Source organism: Gastrolobium bilobum, unplaced genomic scaffold, assembly GCF_033153095.1.
Source record: "Gastrolobium bilobum isolate Gb01-03AN ecotype WA unplaced genomic scaffold, APGP_CSIRO_Gbil_v1 utg27278, whole genome shotgun sequence".
Classification (NCBI taxonomy): Eukaryota; Viridiplantae; Streptophyta; class Magnoliopsida; order Fabales; family Fabaceae; genus Gastrolobium; species Gastrolobium bilobum.
Window position 1 is genome coordinate 15501 of NW_026896629.1, and position 27793 is coordinate 43293.

A 27793-nucleotide genomic window follows, 5' to 3' on the forward strand; every position below is an offset into this window, starting at 1 on the left:
AAATAAAAAGTTTGTAAATATAACCTTCCCCATATATATATGGGGAGGGTTATATTTACAAAAAATTTGTTTATAAACTATACTATGTACTTCCAAAAATATATAGTGTAATTTATAAAAATTTATAAACGAATCTTTCCAATTTCGAAACAAAACAAATGTGAGCTTACAAGGTCTAATCACAAAACCAAGACACAATGATATTTCATTTCCAGTATTTTTGGTGTAACATCATCAATCATGATTGATGATGTTTCTCAAAAAAAAAAAAATATATATATATATATATATATATATATATATATATATAAGAAAAATATTTCTCAAGCTGCTTGAGATATATTTATTTTCGGTCATCCCAAAACTAAGTTGTTTTGTTTATTTATTTCCTTATATTAATTGATTCACCTTTCAATGGTTATGATTCTTTTTCTCTCTCTCTCTTCCTTTATTACCGTTAATCCATTTTTGTACGGTTATGATTTAGTAGCCGAAGATAAAATTATCTCAAACAGCTTGAGAAATGATAAGCCATAATATATATATATATATAGGTAAAATCATTTCTGCAGCCGCTTTACGTACAGCAACGACAGGTATATGGTTATGATTTCCCACATTTAATACTTTCATCCTTTGTATGGTTATGATTTCTCGCATTTAATGCTTTCAGTCATATATATGGCAAGTATTTGATTGTTGCAGGTACAGCAGCTGCAGAAATGTAAACCCCATATATATATATATATATATATATATACTCTTTGTAACTAGATTATTCAACTCTAATATGCAATGTTAATAAGACCGGCCTGGTCGGGTTGACCCGAGAACCGATAAATCGGTCATGTAATCGATCAGGTTGAAGCAACAGACCGATCATGCATAAGAACCATTGCGACTGGTTTTCATGAAAATCGATGACCCGGCCCCAGTCCCAAAAAAAATCCAAAAAAAATAAAATTCAAAAACAAGTCATAATAGACATATATGAATATTTTTTTCTTATTGAATTACATAGGTTATGTACCTACAATACTAATATTATCTCAACTATACACTACTTAGGAAATTTTGATTTGATTTATAGTTAGAGGTGTCGTTTACTGAACCTGAAGCCCCTTATCACAATTATTATATTTTTATTTGATCCATTATTGAATAATAATGTGTGATTTATTATTTTTTATATTAAAATATTTGAAATTTTTATAATTTTTTTTAGATATTTGAGTATGTTTATAATTTTTTAATATAAATTATAAAATTGTATATTATTACCGGATCATGCGGTTCATCCAGTGACCTATTGATTGAACCAATCAACCAGGCCAATAATCGAGCCGGTTTTAATAACATTGCTAATATCTCATCAAAAGTGTTTGTTTATTCATAATGGAATTCATAGAAATTCCTTAATAATAAACAACACTCTTTCTTCATTATCAATAATAAAAATTTAGTTTATTCCTAGTACAAAAGAGAGAGGACTAAACAAATGTGCACTAACAGCAATCTGTCGCTCTCAGGTCCTATGCAAGTTTACGATAATGTAATACGGATTTCCACACGGAGTTACAACAATTATGAGAAATTAACAATCTATCTAATCACTATATTCAAAATTTCACAGGTATGGTTGCTATGACAATGCTGTTGACTGTCAAACTGAACCCCAAAACATCCACTCCAAAAGAAAAGATATTAAGATTGGCTAGTCGTTGATTTCAGACAATACAAGGAATAGCATGAACACGAGTCTGAAAGTTCAGAAGTTAATGCTTGATTCAACTATGCCACTATATTTTGAATCGAAGGTGGTAAAAAATTCCATATAGTGCCTGAAATCCCTTGGAGATGCACGGGAGCTGCTAAAAATTGCAATGACTTCCTGATCTACCGTTTAGACTTTGGATTAGTTAAAGCTTCAAGAAGTCTGAACATCCAACGGTCCATCATCCCTGTTGATATAAAAGAGTTTTATATTTGATGTGAGCGAAAGAAACACAGTTAACTGCAGTAGGAAGAATTTTAATTCATAAGGACTCCATAAAACCAACTTGCGAAAACTTTGTGAATATCATAATTTTACAATCCTACGGACGGAATTAATCTACTAAATAGGTTGAACTCTTGCTGAAAATGCAAAACCACAATTAAATTCTCTAAATTATGAATAAATCTTTGGTACTACTGCTGTACTAAAGATTCAGTGCATCCCACTAATGAAAATAATACATGTCAGTTAAAATTCTTTTTTTTTTTGTTAAATTTTTTCTCTCTCCTCTGATGTGTAATGCTCTCATTGATAAAATGCACTGAATCTAGGTACAACAGTAGTACCAAAGATTTATTCCTAAATTATGTGACCTGACTTAAAATTTGCTAAACCGGAAGAAATAATTATATCTCAGGAATATTTCTATTTTTATTTTTTCTGGAGTATCTAAAGGACAAGTCACTTTTTGCACGGTAAAGTATATCTCAGTTTTGTAGATACAATAATCCAATGGCACACACACTGCACATAATTGGTAGTTAAGGAAAAAAACCTGTTAAAGCAAAGGTTCCACCTAGCACTGCACAAAGCCGAGTAATAAAATGAAGAAAACTGCGGCGTTCTTCTTTGATAGTGACAGTAATGGGTGAGAGATCATACAAAAAGTAGACAGCTGCACACATAAAATAAATGCGAAATGATATTCAGAACCTGCTGCACTCAGAAATGAACAAAGCCAATTTCAAACACAAAAGCAACCTGGCCAGTTCCGATCAAACTGATTAATAGGAGAATAATATTCTGAAACGGAAAACTGATTAGTTGGTAGAACTTCTTTTGAGATATATCTATATTCGGTTGGAACAACCTGCATCACAATTTGAGAAATTTATGAATTTTACCAAACAAAACGATGCTGAGATTACAGAGGCAAACTCTAAAATGTACTTCAGATTAAGGGCTGCTCTGGGATTATGAACAGAACCATCAATCTAACTTCAGGAGCTGCTAAATTTTTTGGGCAGATTGAAGGAAGAGAAATTAGACATTCAAAATAAAGTTTATTTAATTATGGCCGGTCATGAAAGAAGTCTGAACAATACTATAAGTTAAGGAGATATAAGTTAGATTTTAAATCCAAGAGTGTGACTGCACTGCACAATCAAGAAATAACAATTTTGCTAAACCAAAATCAAAAACTGATCATTACTTTCTACATATAAAAAGTATACCTAACAATACAAATATATATATATATTGTCTTCAATTTATATTACTTGCTATATATGACAAATCACAATATCAATTAATATCAAGTAACTCTATCTACTATATCTAGCAATATCCACTACTATTAGGTAACTTTATCTACTATATCAAACAATATCTATCAATACAAACTCTTTTTACTAACAGGCCCATCTAGATCATTGGGTCCATCCTTATTTCCTCCTCACATACACCTTCCTAATCAGAGAGGCATGCTACTAACATATGTCATTTAGGCCACGTTTGAAGATTATTCAAGAAATAGCTTAATACTCAAACCTTTATATAATATTTGAATGTTCCACTTGTATCATGCAGAATCCTTTCTGTCCCGTCAAGTGGGTTGTGAATGCCTGGATATTTGGGACCAAATGACAAATCGTGGATAATGTGACTTACATTCACATTCTTTGATCCATCAAAGATCTGTAGAAAATCATCACAACTGAATTAGGTATCTGATATACAACAAATCATGAACCTGATGAGCATAATTGTAAGCAAATTTTAGACAGGAAGGTCTGACACAAGCTATTAAAGTAACGTTTCAATAAATTTATCTGCATATTCCTAATAAAGGCTAAAAAAATTAGATTACAGAAATTTCATCCTTGTATAAATTGGTATCATTTACAAATAATTGAACTTTTCTGTAAGTCCCTATTGGTGTGCAGTAATGCAGCATTGTAGTTGCTCCCCTATCAGGAATGAGGACTCTTTTCTTTATAGTTGGCCCTTTACAATGCAGTTGTATTGCGTGAAAGCATGCTGTGTAACTCATAGCCAGAACAGAAAGGGAAGGTTTATCTCAGTTATAGAAGCCAGATTGTAGCATAAACAATCCCACACTTGAATGAAAAAGGACTGACTATTATTTCTGAATTTGTTGTAAATAATTGTATTTGTTTATTTCTTTATTTTTTTAATTCCATTCTAGAATCTTCTTTGGGCTTAGCCCATTAGGTTATTTAGTCTCTGTAAATAGAGAGCAATTGTTAAGATGTAATAAACAATTATCAAATAATATCATCCCTTTTTTCAACTTGGTATCAGAGCTCTCGATTCTGAGGGCTCTGCTTCCGCGACTGCCACCTTTAAAGCGGAACCCTATTTGTTTGCCTCTCACTGCCATCAAGCCGCCACCGGAAAAATAAAATTCGAGGACCTTTTGGACCGAGAGGATCTTTGTTTGACTCTTTTTCTACCGCAGTACTGTTCATCGGTACTGTTCACAATGCGAACTGTTCATCATACTGTTCATGCACACTGTTCATCAGTGCTGTTCACGAGGTATTGTTCATCGGGTACTATTCACGCAAAAAGGACACTTAGGAAAGTAATTATTTATTTTAGCAAAGGACACTTAGGAAAGTAATTATTTATTTTAGATTATATATTTTAATACATTGTACATTCTTTTTATTTAGATTATGAGCAATGCTAATAGTTGATTTGTTGTCACAAAGCAACTTTATAGGAGTTTCACAATTTATCTCCGGTTATGCAACAAATTCCTTGTATCATAACTCAAAACTCAACCTCTGTACTTGATTGGGAAACTAACACTTTGTTTCTTACTCCTCCATATAACTAAATTTCCAGCCAAGAACATACAGTAACCAAAGGTTGTTCACCTATTAATAATTGACCCTGCATAATTAGAATTTGTACATACTTCCATCAATAGGTATCTACCTCTTTTGAACAATAATCCTCTGTCCACTGCCTATAAGTCATGCACCCTCAGGCCTAGTATGTACCAGGTATATCGATTTACCAACTAACCTCTAATATTGAGCTCTATCAACTTTGAGACTTTCATCATCTTTTTCCATTTTGTGGTCCTACTCAACAGGTATACCAACCTAGCTTCCTAGTTTCCCTAAGGAAGTAAAGAACATACTTCCTTTAAGAAATAAAGATGTCTTGTTTGGAGTAAGCAACTACAATCCCAAGAAGTATTTGAGTCTTACAAGATCTTTCATCTCAAACTCAGTTGCTAGTTTTCTCTGAGAAGATGTTTCTCAATTAATTGATCACCTAATATTATAAATTTCATCAACATACATAAGACATTGAGTTTACCTTCCTTTGAATGCTTTAAGAAAAGAGTGTGATCACCCTGACACTACCTATATCCCAAAGACACCATTGTCTTTGTGAATCTTCCAAAGAATGCATAGGGAGACTGCTTTAGTCTATGTAAGTCCTTTTCATAATTTACATACTTTATTTATACACAAGGAGAATGATACCCAGGTGCAATCTTCATGTAAACTTCCTCTTCCAAGTTTTTGTGAAGAAAGACATCTTTAACATCAAATTGTTGCAATCTCCACCGCAATGAGTGGCATAGGAGAGTAACACTCATGATAGTCGAGTCCTTCTGCAACTAACCTTATTTTATATTGATCTAGTGTACCATTCGACAAAAATTGTAAGGTATATATCCATCAACAACCGACTGGGGGTTGCTGGTCTTTCAAGAATCTCTAATGTCCCATTTTTCTCCAATCCTCATCTCCTTATTCATGACTTGAACCCAATTCTTGTCCTACAATGCTTTTTGCACTATTGTTGAGATCCTGATAAAATCAATGGTGGAAATGAAACTCGTTCTGGAAGGAAAGGATTTTAGAATAGGCAAGTGGGGTAATAGGATATTTGATACACGACCTTTTTCCTTTCCTCAAGGCAATGGGTGAGTCATCTTAATCAAGATCTTAATTATTTAAAGGAATATTCAAAGTATAAGACAGTAACATAAGGATTAATATTTTCAATACTTACCACAGGTTTGGATGTCCAAAGCTGATTTTGGATAAGTTTGGGTTTTTTCTTCATCTGGTGTACCAATTTTTGTGGCCACTGCCTTCCTTAGTAGGTTCAAGTGCTGATTCAGACGAGGCAAAAGAAGGTACTAGTTCTTGTACTTTAGCAAAGTTAGACAGCAAGGGAAAAGGGAACTCAGGGAAAGGGGACTCAACTTCAAAGGACATAAGAAAACTCTTCCCTAGAGGACAAGTAAAATATGAATCATCGTCAGGAGTAGTCAAAACAGCTTCACCTCAATAGGAACTAGGAACAGACATTTGGAAGAGTACAAGTTCCAAAAATTTCAAATGAATGGCGATTCTTTTTTCTAGCAAAACCATTTTTTCCACACACGTGACTGCATGAATAATACCATGCTCCCGACCATATTTATTAATCTCGGATAGCGGCGCGTAGCGGCTGACCCTCCAAACTGTTATAGCGCTATAGCGGGTAGCGCTACAACGCTACTATGCAAAGTGTATCTAAGTGATACACTAAATTGTACTCCACAAATATAAAACTTAAAATAAGAAAATGTGACATAAAAAACAAATTTGAAGGACCTTAAACTCAAACATAAATGATTTCGAACATTAAAATTCAAATCATAAGCAAATTGAAGGAATTAAAGTATCAAATAATGTAATACAACAAAATAAAGTGGCAAAATTAGTCAAAATTCAAACTGCCACTTAAGTGAAATGTCAAAATCAAAGAACTCAAGGAACTAATCATAATTAAAATCATGAACATCCAAATCTTCATCTTCACTTTCACTTTTATCTAAGTTGTAAATCTCTTCCTTCTATGACGATAACACTTTTGCATAAACTACTGTAGCGGCGCAATAGCGGCCGCTACATCCGCTGCACTTTGCTTGACCGTCGCGGCGCGGTTTGTGGCGGCCGGCCGCTGCACCGCAATGCAATTACGCTATAGCGCGCTAAAGCGGGGCTATTCACAAGTATGCTCCCGACCAGGATGACAAGAAGTAGAAGTCTCTAACTAGGACTACCTTCATCATGAATCCTTGTTGCGCTTCATTTTCAAACTCTGATATTGATTTAGCTCAATCCACAACTCATTAAGGATCCCATGGTAATTTGTAATTGAGAGGGTTCCCTATTTTGCAGAAATAATCCCAGTTATTAACTCAAAACAGGTCCTGCTTCATAAAGTCTTACGGAAGATATCCCAAATTTCACGGGCTGGGCAACAACATGCAATTCCAACTAACCAATGTTGCCATAGAATTTCACAACCATGTCATGATAAGAGAGTTCTCATCACCCCCTTATTGAACTTCAGGTCTATCTTATTAGTAGCTTTCCTTTAAATGTGATTTAATTTCCATCAACCTTTAAGGGTGGTATGAATGACTTGAGCCAATTGCAAATAATTCTTTCCAATAAGGTGATAGGTTAGGTAGGGTGTAAAACGAGTAAATCATTGGTTATGTTAGAGAAGTATAAAACCGTTAAAGAAGTCCTCACCTAACAGCTTAAGTTTTTGAGTTGAGTTGGTTCTTTACATAGTATCAAAGCCTCGTGTCCCAGGTTCGATTTTCACTGCTCCCACTTTTTCTTGTAGAATTTCTTAACACAGGTAGGTAGGCCTATGTATTATCCACACTTCATGCTCAGTGAGCTCTCGTGTGAGGGAGCGTGTTAGAGAAGTATAAAACTATTAAAGAGACCCTCACCTAACAGCTTAAGCTTTTGTTAGCACGATGACTGGGGTGTGTTAGAGAATAATATAAATTATTATTCTTAACAGGTTATAAGGGGCACGATGACTGAGGTAATGTGGGAAGTACTAAGTGGTGGTAGAGTGAGAGAGGTTCTCTATGTCAGACATAGTGGTAGTGGGTATGGGCCAGACAGGAGGTTGTAAGGAAAGGCTAGGGTTTTCTGTTTGGAAGAAGGACCAGCAGGTTTATTTTGAATGGATTCGGTGAGGGCCGATATAGGCAGAGGATTGTGAGATGAGATGAATGACACCAATAACAGGCTAGAGAGCAGCCAAATGAGTATAGAGCTTCTCTCGTGCATGGGTAGGAGGCGGTGGCTAGGTCTTTGGTAGTTGGCCAGACAACAATTTGTCTGGCGGTGTCTCCAATCAGAGAGCCGGTGGCAGCAAACAACGGTGACTATGGTGGGTTTGGTAACTAGGAAAGTAATGGATGCGATAAAGGCATAAAAGATAGGCCAAAACTATCTGCAATGAAGGCAGCTGCTACAGAAAGTGCTAGGATTGACTTTGTAGGCAGGTCGATCTGATAGCAACTTGAATAAAAAAGAATTAAATATTGTTTCTGAATTAATAAAAAAGTGTACAGTGCATTACAAAATATAAACTAAACTAAATAATTACTTTCCTATAATAAGGCTCAATCCACTGTAACTAATTACCTATCTAGTAATATAATAATTTATAATAATTACAAAGATTACAAATGAAACTAATGTGGAACTATGTGTAAAGAACCAATTCAACCCAAAAGCTTAAGCTATTGGGTGAGGCTACATTAATGATTTTATATATCTCAACACGCCCCCTCACATAAGAGCCCACTGAGCTTGAAGGGTGGACAATGCACAAACCCACCTACTTGATCGAAGAAAGAAATTCCACTATAAAGAAAGTGGAGTCAGTGAGGATCGAACCCGGTACACCGAGGCTCTGATAACATGTAAAGAACCAATTCAACCCAAAAGCTTAAACTAGTGGGTGAGGGCTTTTTAATGATTTTATATATGATAACACTTACCAAAGATCACAAATCACAAAAGTTAAATTTATATGTTCTACTCTCCCATTGTAATAAAACTCCTAAACACACCACCACGTAAATCTTTAGTTAGAGCCACAACGACCTGAAAGAAAGCAATGGTGAAGCCATCAGGGCCAGAGATTTCTCCTCATCCATCTCAGAATCTGTATAGTAGATCTCTTATATAAGGCCTCTCAACCCAGGTAAAGCTTTCTAATGCAATAGGAGACATCTAAATTCACATTAAAGGCCTATAAACATCCTCCTACTTAAAGGAAGATTGCAAATCACAGTATCTCCCTGGATATAGAGTTAGCTTTCTGAGAAACTCCTAAACCATCCACTTCTAATTCCTTGACACAACTCGTAAAATCTAAGGCATGTATTCTTGCATCTTGATATTTTCTCCCCTTTTTTCTTTCATACTTTTTAGACAGGTGAATACTGCCATCCATCAAGGAGGACTGAATCAATGGCTTAAATGGTTTCCTAGAGAAAGTGATGCTAAAAAGCAATTGACTTCTTTTTTCCTTTGGCAGGATATTCACTCTTTTATGACGTAATTTCTGCACTTGAAAATTCACATACTCAATTAGTCATTTACAAAAAATTGTGACAGAATGTAAAGCTATTATAAAAGAATTTTAAGAAGTCTTTTAGTTTAATTAAAGTTAAAAGCTCCTTTAATTCTATTAAGGAATAAGGATACTACATGTGTAAGCTTTAGCAAATTTTGTCAAAGAAATACAATAGGCATATTTTAAAACACTAAACTGAGATAAAATTAATGAAGAAAGGAAAATATCTTACCATTTGTGCAACATATATATTTAGCCCATGCACTGAAATATGGAAATTTCCAGCAACCCTTTGAACATCTAAAACACCATAAACCTGCAATAGAATTAAACAAAATGTTAACAGTTTTCAAAGTTAAACACAAATGTCACAAAAAATAATTCATGATATAGTAATAGTAGAATTTATACCCGGCATCCCTCCCCACTGCTTAATGCTTCCTTCACCTTCTTGATAGTATTTTCAGTAGATTCATCAAGGGTTTGTAAATGAATCTTTTGTTCTGAATGCTCATGATGATCTTTATCATCATCTGTTACAGTTTTTATAAGGCTGTAAGTGGCAGGAAAATAACTTTGAAAGAATGTAAGTAGAAGATGAACTGTGAACTTTACACTTGTTATAATATGATACACACACTCAAATCATTTACAGGTAACACCACCCTAGTTAATCTGCAATATGAATTTTAAAAAAAATGATCTATGACATGTAAAAAATGATTTTTGATTTACAGTTAAAAATCAAAAAAAAAAAAGAGAGCAAATAACAACGAAGAGCAAGAAAAATCAAAGATGTAACAAAGCTGCCTAATCTCTACACGTATCTGAATGGCCACTCCCTTTAAACAAACATTGGCACAAAAACAGAGGCCTTATCCACAATCCTATCCCATAAGACAGACATTATTAGAAATGCAACCGTTTTCTTCCAGTCCAAGGCACCAAAGGACCACAAAAAGTGAACACATGTACTCTGTCTTTGTAAAGAACCAATTCAACCCAAAAGCTTAAGTTGTTGGGTGAGGTTACATTAATGATTTTATATATCTCAACACGCCCCCTCACACGCGAGCCCACTGGGCTTGAAGGGTGGACAATGCACAGGTCCACCTACCTGTGCGAACAAAGAAATTCCACTTGAAAGAAAGTGGGGGGCGACGAGAATCGAACCCGGGACACGAGGCTCTGATACCAAATTGAGTTTTTATTTCTACACAAAACTTTTGATAAATTGAAAATAACTCAGAACGATTTTTCATTAAATAAACCCAAGTGCAACGGGAGAAATCATCAATAAAGGTGACAAAATACTGAAAACCCAAAACAGACGTTGTTCGACTCGGACCCCAAATATCAGAATGAACAATAGAAAAAGGAGCATCAGCTCTTTTATTGACTCTATTAGCAAAGGAGGAGCGAGTGTGTTTTCCTTGCTGACAAGAATGACAGTTTAAAGACTTAAGATTGGATAAAAAAGGAACCATATGCTGAAGCTTGGAGAGGTTTGGATGACCCAGACGGCTGTGAATTAGCTCAGGAGACTCTGTGAGAGAACAGGCTACTGGAGAAGGTGGTGCAATCAGATAGTAGAGACCTCGTGACTCAACGCCTGCTCCAATCGTCTTCCCCGTACCCGAATCCTGCATAGAAAAGGATTGTTTAGAGAAGGTACATGAAAGAGAATGAATCAACTGGCTAACAGAGATTATTAAAAGGAATGCCAGGTATATAATAAACAGAACTCAAAGTTAAAAGGGGAGTTGGGTTGGCTTCCCCAATTCCACGAGCAGGAGCCTTAGTGCCATCAGCAAGAGTGACAGGGGGTAGGTTATTAGAATAAGAAAGTGAAGTGAAGAGATCTTTATTACCACAAAGATGATGAGTAGCACCTGAGTCTATTATCCAGGGTCCAAGAGATGATTGATAAAAACAAGCGACATGATTACCAGTGTCTTGAGTAGGATGCTGAGAAGAAACCTTCTTGAGAAGTGCCTCATAGTCGGCACTTGAAAGAGTTACTAATCCAGTTGAAGGTGGCGTAACATCAGTTTGAGCAAATTTGGCAGACGGTGGCTTCAAATGAGGGTACTTCCTATAGCAGCGTTCTTCAAAATGCCCAAGATTCTGGCAATAATTGCAACGAGGCCTCTGTCTGCGGCCACGTCTGCCACCGCATCCACTGTTCCAATTGGAATCACTGGCCCGAGAAAAGAATGGAGATGGGGTAGTACCGGAGATGATGCCAGTCGTGTTTTTGGACGCATTATTTGAGCCCTCCATCACAAAATAAAAGGAGATGACCAGAAAATAGCAAAGAACTACAAGAAAGCAAGAAATCGCGCAAAAACGTTGCACAAAAGTCTCCAAACAGCGGGTTTTTCACTGATATCTTTCAAACAGATGGGACCCACAACGAACGGAGACCAGATCTGGAAAGAGGGTGAGGAGGCGAGCAAGATGGTGGTGGTCCGGCCTGGAACGGTGGCCGGACGGTGGCTCGCGCGCCGGAACAGTGGTTCGGCCGCCGAAGACTTCCTCCGGCGCGTGGCGGCGCGTGGATGCTCCGATCAACACGCGGCTTGGACAGACAGGGTCGCCTCCCTGAGCCGCTCCTGATCGCGTGGTGGTTGGTCGGAAAAGTCGCCGGAAAAGCAGTCTGACGGCGGTGAACAGTGGCGGACGGTGGTTTTGTGGCGGTTTCCGACGATGAACGGAGGCTGACGATCTTTTTCTTGATGATACGAGGTTGAGGACAAGAAATTTGTGACTAAATAAGGGTTAGGTGTGAAAGGATGGTTGCCGGTATGATGCACGGCAGTAAAAAGAAAGGAAAAGATATATATGCGGAAGCAGAGCCCTCAGATCGAGAGCTCTGATACCATGTAAAGAACCAATTCAACCCAAAAGCTTAAGCTGTTGGGTGAGGTTATATTAATGATTTTATATCTCAACAGTCTTGAATAATCTTCACTTTCTACATTTGTATCAGTTCTGATCTCTCTCTAACTTTCTCTCAATTTCCTTCATTTTGTTCCAATTTCTCTGCACTCCAAATTCTATCACTAGCAGTTTCCAATCGCCAAATAGTATATACATGTGTGTTCTGCTATAATAGGTAACTCTGGATGGACATGAAACCACTCATGCATCCTTTAACAAGATATTCAGTCCAACATTTATGACTAATTACTTAAAAACAAATAGGAAAAACTAGTAGCAGAAGAGGATCACTTTATCATGCCAAAAAAAAATGAAAATGAACTTAACACTCGATAGATGAATTGAACCCAATCAAATACAAATCATGGAATTTTAAGCTAGATTTTTTAAATTATATGCATAGTGCAACGAGATATTACCATGACTGTGAGCGGTGTGTTCCATTTCGACAAGATCAGATATATATTCAGTGCCAATTATATGGCCATAACTGTTCAAGCGAAGCTGCAACAAGTCCAAACAAATTACAGTAAACAATGATTAATGAAAAACAGGATTAAAAAGAAAAATAAAAAGGTTAGATTTATTTACTTGACACAATTTCATGGCTATTAAATAACAACCACTATGAACAATTAACAAGTTTATATTTTTTTAATGTATGTTCAGAGTAAACAGTGAAAAAGAGATATATAATGAACCTTGTGTCTCAACTCTCAACTACACAATGGAGACTGAATATATCCAATTAATGTAATAATTGCAATGGTACAACTTTGTAAAGCGTCAAATCAACCAAAAAGTTTAAGCTGATAAGTGAAGGCCACATTAATAGTTTTATATTATATTTCCCTAACACACCTCACATAAGAATTCATTAGACTTGAAGGGTGGACAATGCACAAACTCACCTACTTGTATCAAGAAACTCCATAGTATTTAATTATTTATTAATAGAATAGGGGCAATGGGGATTGAACTCTGATCAATTGGTCATAGAGACTTTTATACCATGTAAAGCATATTCAACCCAAAAGCATAAGCTAATAAGTGAAGGCCACGTTAATGGTTTTATACTATATTTCTGTAACATATTTCCTTTTTATTATATTTACATGATATATTTGGAGTCTAGCCAATACAATGAATCTACATTTACATAATAATGCTCTCAACACTTAGTTAGGTGGAGCGTTAGTTGGAGCATGTAGGCCATATGTGACAACTTGTTCCAAATATAATTTAACTAACAACCTCTCAAGCACTTAGTGAAAACATATATTAGTTGATCATCTGAATTGACACAAGATCTTCTCTATCATAAATTGACAGTCCATCTCAATTTGTTTGGTCTTATCCTCTCATGGAACATTAGAATCGAGAGGATATCCAAAGTAACTTGATGATCACTATAAAGAACCAATTCAACCCAAAAGTTTAAGCTATTGGATGAGGGCACTTTTAATGGTTTATATTATTCTCTAACACGCCCCCTCACAAGAGAGCCCATTGGACTTGAAGTGTGGACAATGCACAGGCTCACCTACCTGTGCTAAGAAAAAAATTCCCCTGGAAAGAAAGTGGGGGCGGTGAGGATCGAACCCGGGACACGAGGCTCTGATACCATGTAAAGAACCAATTCAACCCAAAAGCTTAAGCTATTGGGTGAGGGCACTTTTAATAGTTTATATTACTCTCTAACAATCACAAATAAGCATCATTTGCATAACCTCCCCAATTGAAGCTCTTTAAGTAGCTGTTACAACTAAATGCGTTCGCAAGTGACAAAGGCAAAGGCCATGGCTTGATATTCTAATTCAACACTTGATCTTGCAATCATTTTGTTTCTTATTTTTCCAAGATATTACATTACCCCACAAATACACAATATAAAGTAATCGTGGATAGTGGAACAGTGCAACTAGCCCCAAAAACACTACATTGATATAGTGAATTGCAGAATGGCTGCTATATCGAAAATAATGGATAGAATTCAAATAATTTATATTACACACTCTTGATATTCAGCTATATAAGGGTCATAATTCATTTAATGTGATAGACATGCTTGGCAGCTGTCAGCCACTTTCCTATGCACTTCTCTAGGAAGCTGAAATGTCATAATTAATTTAATGTGATGTTCAGACATGCTTGCCAGCTGTCGGCCACTTTCCTATGCACTTCTCTAGGGAGCTGAAATGATTTGTATTTAGCTTTCCTCTCTCCTCTACGTCAGAGGTGTTTTTTAGTATTTATTATTGTCTCTTTTTCTAGGTAGCATTAACTCTATTGGTTATTAGTTGGCAGGTTAGTTGTTATAGTATTAAATACTCATCTTCTATACATATTCGTGTGTAGAGCTGAATATGATAAGTGAAAAATACAGCTTTTGTGTGCTATCTCTCTATTTTTCCTAATTTCTTATTCTAAGATTTCTTCATGGTATTAAAGCTCTCCTCTTGAGGGCTTGATCACCATCCCTATCCCATGTCCATACTGTATTTTGGCTCCATGAGAGCTCTTCAAACCACTGTTAATGATGAAACTTCAAACACCAACAATAAAACACAAAACCCTTTAGCCCCATCTCCTGTCTCAAATGAAAGTCCATCTCTTGTCATCATTGGACATTGATTCAATGAAGAAAACCACTTATTGTGGTCTCGAAGTGTTCTCATGCACCTTAAAGGAAAAGGAAAGGTTGCATATCTCACCGGTGACATAAAAGAACCCAATGAGGATTATCCAAAACATGAGCAGTGGGACTTACAAAACAACCTCATTATGTCATGGCTCATTAATTCCATGACTGTTGAAATGGGAGAAAACTACATTATGTGCAAGTCTGCCAAACAAATTTAGGATGGAGTCGACGCTGGTTACTCCAAGAAGGATAATACAGCAGCTCTATTTCAGGTCAAAGCGGTTCTAATATACCTGAAACAAGGTGAGTTAAATGTTACCTAATATTATAATACCCTAATGCGTAATTGGCAGCAAGTGGACAACACCAACATCCAATGACACCATGTCATCTTACAAAACTTCTAATATGTTAAAGTAAGGAACAAATTGAGTTCATTTAGAAGTTATTTGCCTCTCATGATGCTGAAAATACTCCAAGCACTAGTGCCATTGCACAAGCAAGTAAATTCACTACCCTCCACACTTTTTCTGACAAAGATGATACTTGGATAGTGGATTCCGGTGCTATTCACCATATGACTAGTAATATCTCTCTCCTATCACATCTTCATAAGAATTTTGAGAAGAAAATAGTCACTTTGGCTTATGGTAACTCAATAGAAATCCGAGGAATTGGGGTGGCAATGATTTCTAAAGGCTTTACATTGCAAGATGTTCTGTTTGTTCCCAAGTTATCTTGCAATTTGATTTCTGTTAATCAACTAACAAGAGACTCACAATGTGCTGCCATCTTTAACTCAAATGGTTGCTCCTTTCAAAATTTGGTTTAGGAGCGAGTATTTGGCAATGCTAGGAAGATCGGTGGCCTTTACCAAATCATAACAAAAAATTGGACGCCTCAAGTTCTTATGACTCTTGCTGGAAATGACAAGGATGTGATGTTATGGCATTATCAATTAGGTCATCCAAATTTTGATTACATGAAAAAACGTACCCCAACTTATTCAATAAAAGATCAACTTTTCCTACCTGCGAGTGGTGTCAAATATCTAAACATGTTAAATCCACTTATCCTTCAAAGGCCTATCAACCTTCTCAACCATTTTCTTTGATCCATAGTGATGTATGGAGACTTGCCAATGTGAAAAATGTCAATGGGGCTCTCTGATTTGTAACTTTTATTGATGACCGCACTCGCCTTACATGGATTTACTTGTTGCATTCTAAATTAGAAGTATATAAATCATTCCATGCCTTTTATTCTTATGATTCAAACTCAATTCCAGACCCAAATTAAAGTTCTTCGTTCAGATAATGCAAAGGATTATTTTAATTCCAACCTCTCATCCTACCTTACCAATCATGGCATAATTCACCAAAGCTCCTGTGTTTATACTCCTCAACAAAATGGTATTGCCGAAAGGAAAAACCACCACATTTTAGAAGTTGGTCGTACCCTTCTCTCCATCTCCAATACTCCCAAACAATTTTGGGGTGAAGCCATTCTTACCACTGGCTACCTCTTTAACCGCATGCCTTCCCGGACATTAAATTTCAAGTCTCCAATCCAACAAATCCTTCTCACTTACCTTTTTTTCTTCCATAAATTCTCTCTCCTAAGGTCTTTGCTTGCACTGTCTTTGTCTATAATACTCATGGTTGTAAACTTGAACCTCGGGCCATTAAGTGCATTTTCATAGGCTATTCCCTACACAAATAGGATACAAGTGTTGTGCCCCTCTTACAAAGAAAACCTATGTCCACATGGATGTTACGTTTCTTGAAGACCAAATTATCACCAATTGCCCATTCAGGGGAAAGTGATCCAAGACAGTCAAATGAATGTCCAATTGATACTCCCACAAAAGACCAAATCACCCTAAACTCCTTCATACCCGAGCCAACCTTCCCATCTACTCTATCTGAAGCGAACCCCATCATGCCACCCGAGATTGACATTCTTATCACTCATGACCAAGAAGAACCAAGAACAATTGATGCAACCAGATAGGAAGCCTATGAAGAGGAAGCAATCAGTCAGCCAGACAACCCTCCTCCTAGACAAAGCAATCTGAGCCTCCTACACCAAATCTTGAAGATGACTTGCACTGGCCTATTGCTCTCCGAAAGCGGTAAGAACTTGCACTAGACACCCCATTAGTAATCATGTTTCATATAAAAAATTGTCTTCTTAGATGCAAGCCTTTGTGAGCAATGTTGCTCTTGAGGCAATTCCAAACAACTTCCAAGAAGCCATCTGATACGAAGGTGCTGAAGATATATGGAAGAAAACGTCTAAGAGGAAGAACAATAAAATAAAGCTGACGTGGCACAAGTATTCTAGAATATGGTCACGTTTTGGGAGGGTCAGTCAGTTAGGAAGTTGTAGTAGGAGGGTGAGGATAATTGTGACGTGTCAGGGTTGTTAGGATGAGTAATAAAAGTAGCACTCTAAGGTGAGAAGAACAGAACAGAAAAAGAAGAGAATGGGAGAGCCGGCACCTCTCGAATGTGCTGAGTAGAATTTATTTTTCTTGTCATTACTGTAATGTTTGCATTTTACATTCAATATATAAAAATCTGGAAGGAATCCTTTCTGGGCAAAAACTTGTTTGAGTTATTTTCATATTACATTGTACTGTGAGTAATAACCTATCAATTGGCGTCGTCTGTGTATGGTTTTGACGCGCACTATGGACGCACGTATTGAGGCTCTTGAGGAACGTTTCCGTCGAAATGAAGAACTCGCGGATACACGTCATCGCGAGCTTCTTCAATTATTACAAGGGGATCGACCCATTGGTGAGAGTCCACTTCACGGTGGTCGTCGTCGACGTGGGCGTTCTGGGCGACGTAGCCCCACTCCGGCCAATTCCGATTGTGCTGACTCTCGTTCGACACCAGTATTGGATCGTCGTCCTCTTCGTCTGGACATGCCCAGATTCAACGGGGATGATGTATACTCCTGGTTGACGAGGGTGGAGCGCTATTTTTTGGTCAATCGTATCGGTGACCACGATAAGATTGATGTCGTCATGATCGTCTTGGATGGTGTTGCTCTTAATTGGTTTCAGGTTTGGGAACGAAACCATCCCAACGCTGTGTGGGGCAACTTCCGCGCGGAGGTCCTGGAGCGGTTCACGGCGGAGACAGTGGGGAGTTCATACCAGGAACTGATGAATCTTCGACAAACAGGAAGTGTCGCGTCATTTCGGGCTGAGTTTGAACGGATTATCAGTCCGCTCCATTATGCGGATGATCTTATGTTGCGGGAAATATGGCTCCATGGGTTGAATGTTGGTTTACGAACGGAGTTGTTGCAGAAGGAGATACACGATTTGGTTGAATTGATGAAGGAGACATCTGCGTTGGAGAGGAGGAATCAAGCATGGGTTCAGGATGGGTTTGGGCTGAATATCGTGGGGCCCAATGGCAAAGGGAGTGGGCTCAATCGTTTTACACAGCCCATGCGATTCAATTCACAGCCCTCACCTACAAGGCACGTGCCTCCTTTAGTGTTGATGAGTGACACGCGTTCTCACGTGCCCTCAGCTGGCTTGGACACGCGTCACGCAACGGGTGTGGGTGCAAGCCCTACTCAGACGATAAGTTCATCACCTACGGCAGGTATCATAGGCAGCCAGTCCTCCAAGGTGGAGAGCCGACGTCTTCCTCAGGCGGAACTACATGATCGTTCGAGGAAGGGGTTGTGTTTCAAATGTGGTGACAAGTGGAATCCCACTCACCGCTGCACCATTCCACAACTGAATCTCTTGCTGGTTGAAGACGATGACGAAGGGCACCCTACTGATCCAATCCTGCCATCTGAAGGGATTCTCGTCAACCATCCACCGGAGGAGGAATCTCTCTTTCACTTGTCCACCTTTAGCCTGCTGGGGCTCTCTTCGAACCCAAGTATGAAACTTTGGGGATCGATTCAAGGTGAGCGACTGGTCATGATGGTGGATAGTGGGGCCTCGAAAAATTTTGTTGAACGATCGGTGGCGGAGCGGCTCAACCTCACGGTGGAGGACACACCAGCATACAACGTGGTCGTGGGGGATGGATACAGGGTCCCATGTCAGGGGGTCTGCCGCCAAGTCACCATTGACGTCCAAGGGGCTAAATCCTGTCAAGACTTATTTCTTTTTGAACTCGGAGGGGCTGAAGTGATCTTGGGGCTCGATTGGTTGAAGGGATGGGGTGAAATGAAGGCTGACTTTAACCACTTGCTGCTCAAGGTGCGTGTGGATGGGCAGGAAGTCACGTTGCGTGGTGATCCTGTTCTGTCTCATACAACAACTATGACCACTCTTCGTTCCATGGTCAAAGCACAACAAAAATTTGTTGTCGATCATCATTGGCAGAATGACAACATACCTGCTGACGTCTCTTTATGGCCCGAGCTTCAGACTTTACTGGAGGATTTTGCCTGTATTTTTAAAGAACCACAAGGACTGCCTCCAACAAGACGTCAAGATCATGCCATTTTACTCCAGCCAGATAGTGTGATACCTAATTAAAGGCCTTACAGGTATCCCCATTATCAGAAAACCATTATTGAGAATCTTATGTCAGAACTCCTGCTTTCAGGTTTCATACGGCCTAGTGAGAGCCCGTATTCTTGCCCTATAATCTTGGTGCGAAAAAAAGATGGCAGCTGGAGAGCGTGTGTGGATTATCGTTCCTTAAATAAAATTTCTGTTCCAGTTAAATTTCCCATACCTGTGATTGAGGAGCTTCTGGATGAGTTGGGGGGTTCCACGGTCTTCTCCAAGTTGGACCTCAAGGCTGGCTATCACCAAATCCGGATGAAGGAGGAAGACATCCCTAAAACAACCTTCAGCACTCATGAGGGCCACTATGAGTATGTGGTCGTGCCGTTTGGGCTCACTAACGCTCCTTCCACCTTCAACTCGTTGATGAATGAGGTGTTGAAACCGTTTCTCCGTAAATTTGTGTTGGTTTTTTTTTATGATATTCTCATCTACAGCATCGACAGAACAGCACATGTGCAACACCTCACGACAGTATTTGAAGCCCTCCACAGCAATTGTTTGGTGGTTAATCGAAAGAAATGCTACTTTGCCTTGTCACAGGTAGAATACTTGGGACATCTGATCTCTTCGCAGGGAGTCTGTGCAGATCCCAAGAAGGTTGAAGCAATGCTACAGTGGCAAGTTCCAAAAAATCTTAAATCCCTAAGAGGTTTCTTAGGCCTCACAGGGTACTACCGTAAATTTGTACAAGATTATGGGAAGCTAGCCAAACCATTGACGGATCTTTTGAAAAAAGATAGGTTTCTGTGGAATGACCAAGCTCAATTCGCCTTTGACACTCTTAAAACAGCAATGACCACACTCCCCGTCCTTGCCTTACCTGATTTCAACAAACCTTTTCTGGTAGTCACTGATGCTTCTGGCCGTGGGGTAGGGGCAGCTCTTATGCAAGAGGGACGACCCGTCAGTTTCATTAGCCAGGACTTTTCTAAGAGAGCTCAAGAGAAGTCCATCTACGAAAAGGAGCTTATGGCAATCGTCTTTGCTGTTCAGAAATGGCGCCATTATCTACTGGGGCGGAGGTTCATCATCAAAACGGATCAGAAAAGTTTGAAATTTCTGATGGAACAACGAGTACTAGGGGAGGAACAACAGCATTGGGTTACCAAGTTATTGGGGTACGACTTTGAGATATAGTATCAGCCAGGGTGTGAGAATGTTGTGGCAGATGCACTCTCTCGTCAGGAGCAATTTTTCAGTTTGACTTGCGTGGTACCCGTGGGGGATGTAACCTTTGATGAAGAATTACAGGCTGGTGGGAAGTTGAGAGGCATTATGCAAGGCTTGCTTACTGACCCGAATTCACAGCCTCATTTCACATTAAGTGGGGGTCGTTTGCTGTTCAAGGGCAGGTTAGTGTTCTCAAGGCACTCTAAATTTATTCCTCTCATACTAGACGAATTTCATAACTCTTGTGTTGGGGGACATTCGGGTTTCCTTCGTACATATAAGAGAATTGCAGCATTGGTGTATTGGGAAGGAATGCGCAAATATATCCAAGATTTTGTGGCTACTTGCACGGTATGCCAACAAAATAAGAGCCAAAATCTTTCTCCAGCAGGCCTGTTGCAACCTTTGCCCATACCCACGCATGTTTGGGTGGATATTTCAATTGATTTCGTGGGTGGGTTGCCTAAAGCACCGGATACAATTTTTGTGGTGGTGGACCGTTTATCGAAATTTTGCACACTTTATTCCCCTTTCACACCCGTACACAGCAAAGGAGGTGGCCCTTGTTTTTATCAAAGAAGTGGTGCGACTCCATGGTTTTCAATCTTCTATTGTCAGTGATAGAGACAGAGTATTTTTAAGTTCTTTTTGGACAGAATTATTTAAGTGCACGGGTACTAAGCTGAAATTTAGCACGGCTTACCACCCTCAATCCAATGGCCAAACGGAAGTGGTAAATCGTTGCTTGGAGACTTATTTGAGATGCTTTTGTGGCCCCAAACCGAAGACATGGCCCTCTTGGTTACATTGGGCGGAATTTTGGTATAATACGACTTATAAGGATGCTACAGGGACGACCCCATTCAAGGTATTATATGGCTGTGATCCTCCTATACTGCTGCGTTCTTATTTTGCTATTTCACCAGTGGATGCTGTGTCAAAGCTGTTGCAAGATAGAGATGTCATACTTCATGATTTGCAACAACATTTAAGTGTGGCACAAAATAGAATGAAGTGCCAAGCTGATCAGCATAGAAGAGATATCGAGTTTCAGATTGATGACATGGTCTATTTGAAATTACAACCATATAGGCTCAAGTCTTTAGCTCGAAAGATCAATGAAAAACTAAGCCCCTGTTTTTATGGTCCTTTTAAGGTGTTGCAAAGAGTGGGAGCTGCAGCTTACAAGCTGGCCCTCCCTGTTGAGAGCAAGGTGCATCCGGTGTTCCATGTTTCGTTGCTGAAAAAGGCCATTGCTCCTTCTACGGTGGTTCAGCCATTGCCTGCAATGTTAGATGAAGATTGGGAACTACATGTGGAACCTGAGAAGGTGCTGAATTGGAGAACAACCTTGATGGGCAACACGGAAGTATTAGTCCAGTGGCATAATCTGCCTTCGTTTGAGAATTCATGGGAGGATGCTGCAAACCTCCATCAACAATTTCCAAATTTTCACCTTGAGGACAAGGTGAAAGTCTTGGGGGGGAGTATTGATTCGAAGGTGCTGAAGATATATGGAAGAAAACGTCTCAAAGGAAGAACAATAAAATAAAGCTGACGTGGCACAAGTATTCTAGAATATGGTCACGTTTTGGGAGGGTCAGTCAGTTAGGAAGTTGTAGTAGGAGGGTGAGGATAATTGTGACGTGTCAGGGTTGTTAGGATGAGTAATGAAAGTAGCACTCTAAGGTGAGAAGAACAGAATAGAAAAAGAAGAGAATGGGAGAGCCAGCACCTCTCGAATGTGCTGAGTAGAATTTATTTTTCTTGTCATTACTGTAATGTTTGCATTTTACATTCAATATATAAAAATCTAGAAGGAATCCTTTCTGGGCAAAAACTTGTTTGAGTTATTTTCATATTACATTGTACTGTGAGTAATAACCTATCACCATCAAATGTTCTAAATGGAGGAATGCAATTAAGAAAGAGTTGATAGCCCTCAACAAGAATAATACTTGGGACTTGGTTGACCTACCAGTTGGAAAGTCAATTGTTGGTTGTAAGTGGATATTTACTGTAAAATATAACTTGATGGTAGTGTTAACAGGTATAAAGCCAGGTTGGTTGCTAAGGGCTTCACACAAACTCATGGCATTGACTATTAAGAAACCTTTGCTCCTGTAGCAAAATTCAACACCATTAAAGTTCTCTTGTCAATCACGGTGAATTCAAATTGGCCTCTATACTAGATGGATGTAAAGAATGTCTTTTTAAATGGAGATCTAGAGGAGGAGGTTTACGTGGAAGTTCTGCAAGGAGTTGATATAAAAGGAAATTTGAACAAAGTGTGTAAACTCTGCAAGTCATTATATGGCCTAAAGTAGCCCCCCAAGGGACTAGTTTGAAAAGTTTACCACAGTTGTGAAGGGCCAAGGGTACTATCAATGTCAAAGTGATCACACTCTCTTCATCAAGCCTGGCCCAAATGCCCTAGTAACCATCTTGGTTGTGTATGTTGATGATATAGTTATCACAGGTAACCATCATAAGGAAATAAAAAGGTTGAAATTATCCCTTGCAAAGGAATTTGAGGTTAAAGATATATGCCAACTCAGGTATTTCTTGGGTATGGAAGTTGCAAGGAAGCAAGATGGCATCTCGGTAAAAAGTATACTCTTGACCTTCTAGAATAAACAGGTATGTTGGGGGGTAAGCCTGCTGAAACACCTATGGAAACCAATTACAAGATGGGACTAGCTCAAGAAGTCCTCCCGTAGATATCAGCAAATACCAAATATTGGTCGGAAAGATCATCTATATAAGCCATACTCGACCTGACATTTGCTTCCCTGTTAGTGTGGTTAGTCAGTTCATGAACAAACCAACAGAAGAGCACTTGGAAGTTGTGTACAGAATTCTGAAGTACTTGAAAAAAAGGTCGAGAAAAGGTCTAATACTTCTCCAAAAATTGCAATAGGAATGTGAGGTTTATTAAAAAAAGCCGAGAAAGGATCTATACTTCTCCAACTTTAATCGTCTATACTTCTCCACGCAGATTGGGCTGGATCAGTGATTGATAGAAGGTCCACCACCAGGTATTGCACCTTTGTATGGGGAAACTTGGTAACATGGAGGAGCAAGAAGCAACCTGTTGTTGTAAGGAGCAGTGCCAAAGCTGAATTCAGAGCCTAGCACTTGGAATTTGTGAAGGAATGTGGATACTAAGATTACTGAAGGAATTAAAACTCTATCACAACTCACCTATGCAAATCTTCTGTGACAACATGGCAACTATTGGCATAGTAAAAAATCCAATTCATCATGATAGGACTAAGCATGTGGAGATTGATAGACATTTTATCAAGGAAAAAATAGAAGCAAAAATCATTGCCTTACATCATGTGTCCTCCAATTTTCAAGTGGCTGATGTCCTAACCAAAGCGTTTCCAAAAGTCAAGTTTGAGGAGCTAAGTAGCAAGCTAGGCATGATCAACATATACAGCCCAGCTTGAGGGAGAGTGTTGATATTCAACTCTATTAGGGTCATAATTAATCTAATGTGATAGACATGCTTGGACATGCTGAAATGTCATAATTAATTTAATGTCATGTTTAGACATGCTTGCCAGCTGGCTGCCACTTTCCTATGCACTTCTCTAGGGAACTGAAATAATTTGTATTTAGCTTTCCTCTCTCCTCTGCGTCAGAGGTGTTTTTTAATATTTATTATTGTCTCTTTTTCTGTAGCACTAACTCTATTGGTTATTAGTTGGCAAGTTAGTTGTTATAGTATTAAATACTCATCTTGTATAAATATTCGTGTGTAAAGCTGAATAGTGAATATGAGAAGTGAAAAATACAGCCTTTTGTGTGCTATCTCTCTCTTTTTCTTAATTTCTTGTTCTAAGATTTCTTCACACACATATAAATGCTGGAAAAAAACTACTCAAAATTGAAGACATATTCATCATTAATAATCAAATGTCATAAAGTCATACTCTAAAAACACTACTTGAGGTTCGAAACTTGGAATTAACAAAAGTAATCAAAATTAAACAACTTGGAACAATTTCTGTCAAAGTCAGAGAATTTAGTGCTTGTTTAGGAATGCTTACTTTCCATATGTTTGTATCAAGATCCACCTCATGCTTGCCTGACAAATCAATGGCATCTACACTTAAAACTGGCCAAGACAAAGAAGACTGTTTAGAATCTTAATCATGGCAGAGTATAAGAATTCTGAATACATATCAAAACCAAACGAAATTTGTAGCAACTTCAAGCACATGAAAAGAACTTGCTAACCATCACAAGGTAAAGAAGGAAATGTCATGTTTATATGGATTGGAAGAGTTTCTCCACGCTTCAGGTCTACTGACATCTGCAAGATGAGTATAAGTGAAAGTTATTACCATATATAACTTATGCTAATGTACATATAGAACTCTTGTTATTGACATTAAACCATGAAGAACCAAGAGGTTGCACAACCCAACGTTTTCCAAATTATCAAAATTAGAAACAAAGGAAGGAAATGTAGCTTAGCGGATTGAAAATGAATAGGTAATTATCTTTAATAAGATCAGTAATTCGGTGGTGTGCTATGTATGTAGTGATTTCGTGCCTAATGTTGGAGAGAAATTCCAGAATTTTCAATAATTTCTTCTTGTTACCCCTTCTACGGGATAAAATGCTCTCCTTAGTTCTAACCTTCTATGCAGTGCTCCACTAGTGGCTAATTTAGATGAGTTCCTGTCTCAGATATATTAGAACTTAGAAGGTTGGCATACTTTGCACCCTTTATGTGATTTTGTACTTTCTTTTTCTTCATCCTTATCCTCTGCTCCTGGATTATTTTCTTTCTCTTCTCTAAATAATTTCTTTTCTAATAAAAAAAAACTATTATTAGATGAGTTTCTACCATCTTCTCCTAAATAGGTGCTACTCGAACTTTCCCTCAAATCTATTCATTTTGATTTGTTAAAAAATAAGGGATAATACAACACCAAATATATATATATATATATATATATATATATATATGTATGTATGTATATATATATGTATGTATGTATATATATATGTATGTATATTTTGTTTGATTGTTAAAATAGTGTAACTACTGGACAAAAAGTAATTCAACAGCACAAATCTCTCAATTTTTTTACCCACTAAACTAAGTTACAAAATCTTGTCCACAGTGCAAAACTTAGATAAAGACCTATAATCCCTACTCTTCATTAAGTTAATTATAATGCGTGTAAAACAGTACACAACACAAAAGATATTATAATAAATTTTGCGCTATTCTATTAATAAACATCACAAAAAATTTAATCCTTTGCATTAATCATCAAACACCTAAAAACACATTGTCCTATAACTCAACTACTTGTGATTGTGTTGTCCCTTAACGTACATCAATCGCAACCAAAAGGTTGTTGAGTGAAAGAAAGAACAAATTGAAGAGAACAAAATAGAATGCAGACCTGGTGGATAGTGTCAGTTGTAAGATAATAACCCAGCTCGTGCAGAAACAATGTCGCCATTATTATTAGACCAATTATCGAAACTGCAACCCATCAACCAAACACAAAAAATTAATAAATAAATAAATAAAAATGATGCAATATAAAAGAAAAAGAAGAAGAAGAAGATTACCAAGAGCCCCAGATTGAGTTTTCTGCATCAAATGGTCCTCGGCGCGTGGAAACGCGTCCAGATTCTTAATGACACTTTTCACACCCATATTAACCTTTTTTTGTGTTCAATCCTGTCCTGTCACACCAATTCACAAAGCAAGTGTTTTGAATCAGAAAAAACAATCAGTTAAAAACCGAACCTATTCGAATCGCAAAATCAATTGATGAAGAATTCTAATCAAAATGAAGGGGAACAGGATCGAACCAAAGCAGCTCGGGGAAACCCACCCTTCCCGGAAGGTGCTTTAGTCTTTTTTTTCTTTTTTCCCAAGTCCTCTCTTGTTTTGGTCTTCACACAATTAACAACCAACACCAATAAAAGCAAATAGCTTGAATTAAACTCAATTAATAATCATATGTTTAAAATCACAAAATTTAGGAATTTATTTATGAAGAATATTGAAAATATGATTAAAACAACTATTTAGTCATTAGGCATTAACATTGTGTTTGTCTGGAGATATAATTGTATCGAGAGAAATAAATACATGAATATCATGGGATAGAAAACGAATAATTTTTTATTTTAAATTTTAAATAAAAAATATTAATTTTAACTAAAATGACGATGTTTTAAAAGAATAAATATTTTTTCTTTACATCAAGAGAATAATCCAAATATAAAAAAGAATATAACAAAAGAATCAAGCAAATAATTTAGTGTATGGATGCAGTGAAAAACTATTTTTGAATAAAAAGTTATTTTCAATATATAATTAAAGGGGTTATACTTATCATATTGTACGAGAAGAGTAACTCTTCTGGCACGCAGATAGATTAGGTGGGTCCCACCATAAGAAAAAAAACATTTGGCACAAAAAAACGAATTGAGAGTGACATGAGAAGATGATTTTGCAATAATACGAGAACTCTTTTTGTCATAATTAAATAATTTTATTTTATTTATTGATAAATTATATTTCAATTAAATGTAACATTTTTTTAAGATCTTAATATATATATATATATATATATATATATATATATATATATATGGTCAGGATAATTTTTTTTTTTGGTGAATAAGTCAGGATAATTTTACATCAGTGTAAGTTACACTCTTAATTTTGATCATTGATCTTACTTATATCTAAGGGCTCTACTTTTTTAGTAATATGAGTCATTGGATACAAGTGGATTAATGATTAAGATTGAGTGTAAGACTTCTAACTCTTACACCGGTGTATTAATATCCTGTCTCATATATATATATATATATATATATATATATATATATATATATATATATATATATATCTTTGTCACGAGTGTCAAACTAAAACAATTGACATCAAACCTTAGCTGTTGATTTATGTTAATCTAATCGTTATAATTTACTAGGTCATGCGTATTAATTTATTAATTCCTAATAAATTATAAATGTTAGATTGACG

General features: G+C 37.4%; 1 protein-coding gene across 2 annotated transcripts; it reads right to left on the reverse strand.

Annotated features, from left to right (window-relative positions):
* Positions 1 to 1435: 1435 nt before the first annotated feature.
* Positions 1436 to 26689, reverse strand: LOC133301133 (uncharacterized). Of its 2 annotated transcripts, none has more exons than XM_061500743.1 (12): positions 26605 to 26689; positions 26359 to 26475; positions 26187 to 26269; positions 25003 to 25078; positions 24813 to 24880; positions 12799 to 12883; positions 9848 to 9969; positions 9669 to 9752; positions 3548 to 3694; positions 2759 to 2867; positions 2553 to 2672; positions 1436 to 1961 (listed from the first exon to the last, which is right to left on the reverse strand). In XM_061500743.1, the coding sequence occupies exons 2-12, from the start codon at positions 26444 to 26446 to the stop codon at positions 1897 to 1899; spliced, it is 1047 nt and encodes a 348-aa protein (XP_061356727.1). In that variant the 5' UTR covers positions 26447 to 26475; positions 26605 to 26689; the 3' UTR covers positions 1436 to 1896. The 2 variants fall into 2 exon arrangements, with proteins under 2 accessions (XP_061356727.1, XP_061356728.1); XM_061500744.1 differs by having other exon boundaries at positions 26359 to 26470; positions 26605 to 26688.
* Positions 26690 to 27793: the final 1104 nt, after the last annotated feature.

Coding starts and splice junctions, on each gene's coding strand:
- LOC133301133 (XM_061500743.1), bottom strand. CDS start 26,446: ATGGGTGTGAAAAGTGTCATTAAGAATCTGGACGCGTTTCCACGCGCC. Junction 2,868..3,547: donor CATTCAAATATTATATAAAG/GTTTGAGTATTA, acceptor ATTGTGATGCAG/GTTGTTCCAACCGAATATAG. Junction 2,673..2,758: donor GTTTGATCGGAACTGGCCAG/GTTGCTTTTGTG, acceptor TTATGTGTGCAG/CTGTCTACTTTTTGTATGAT.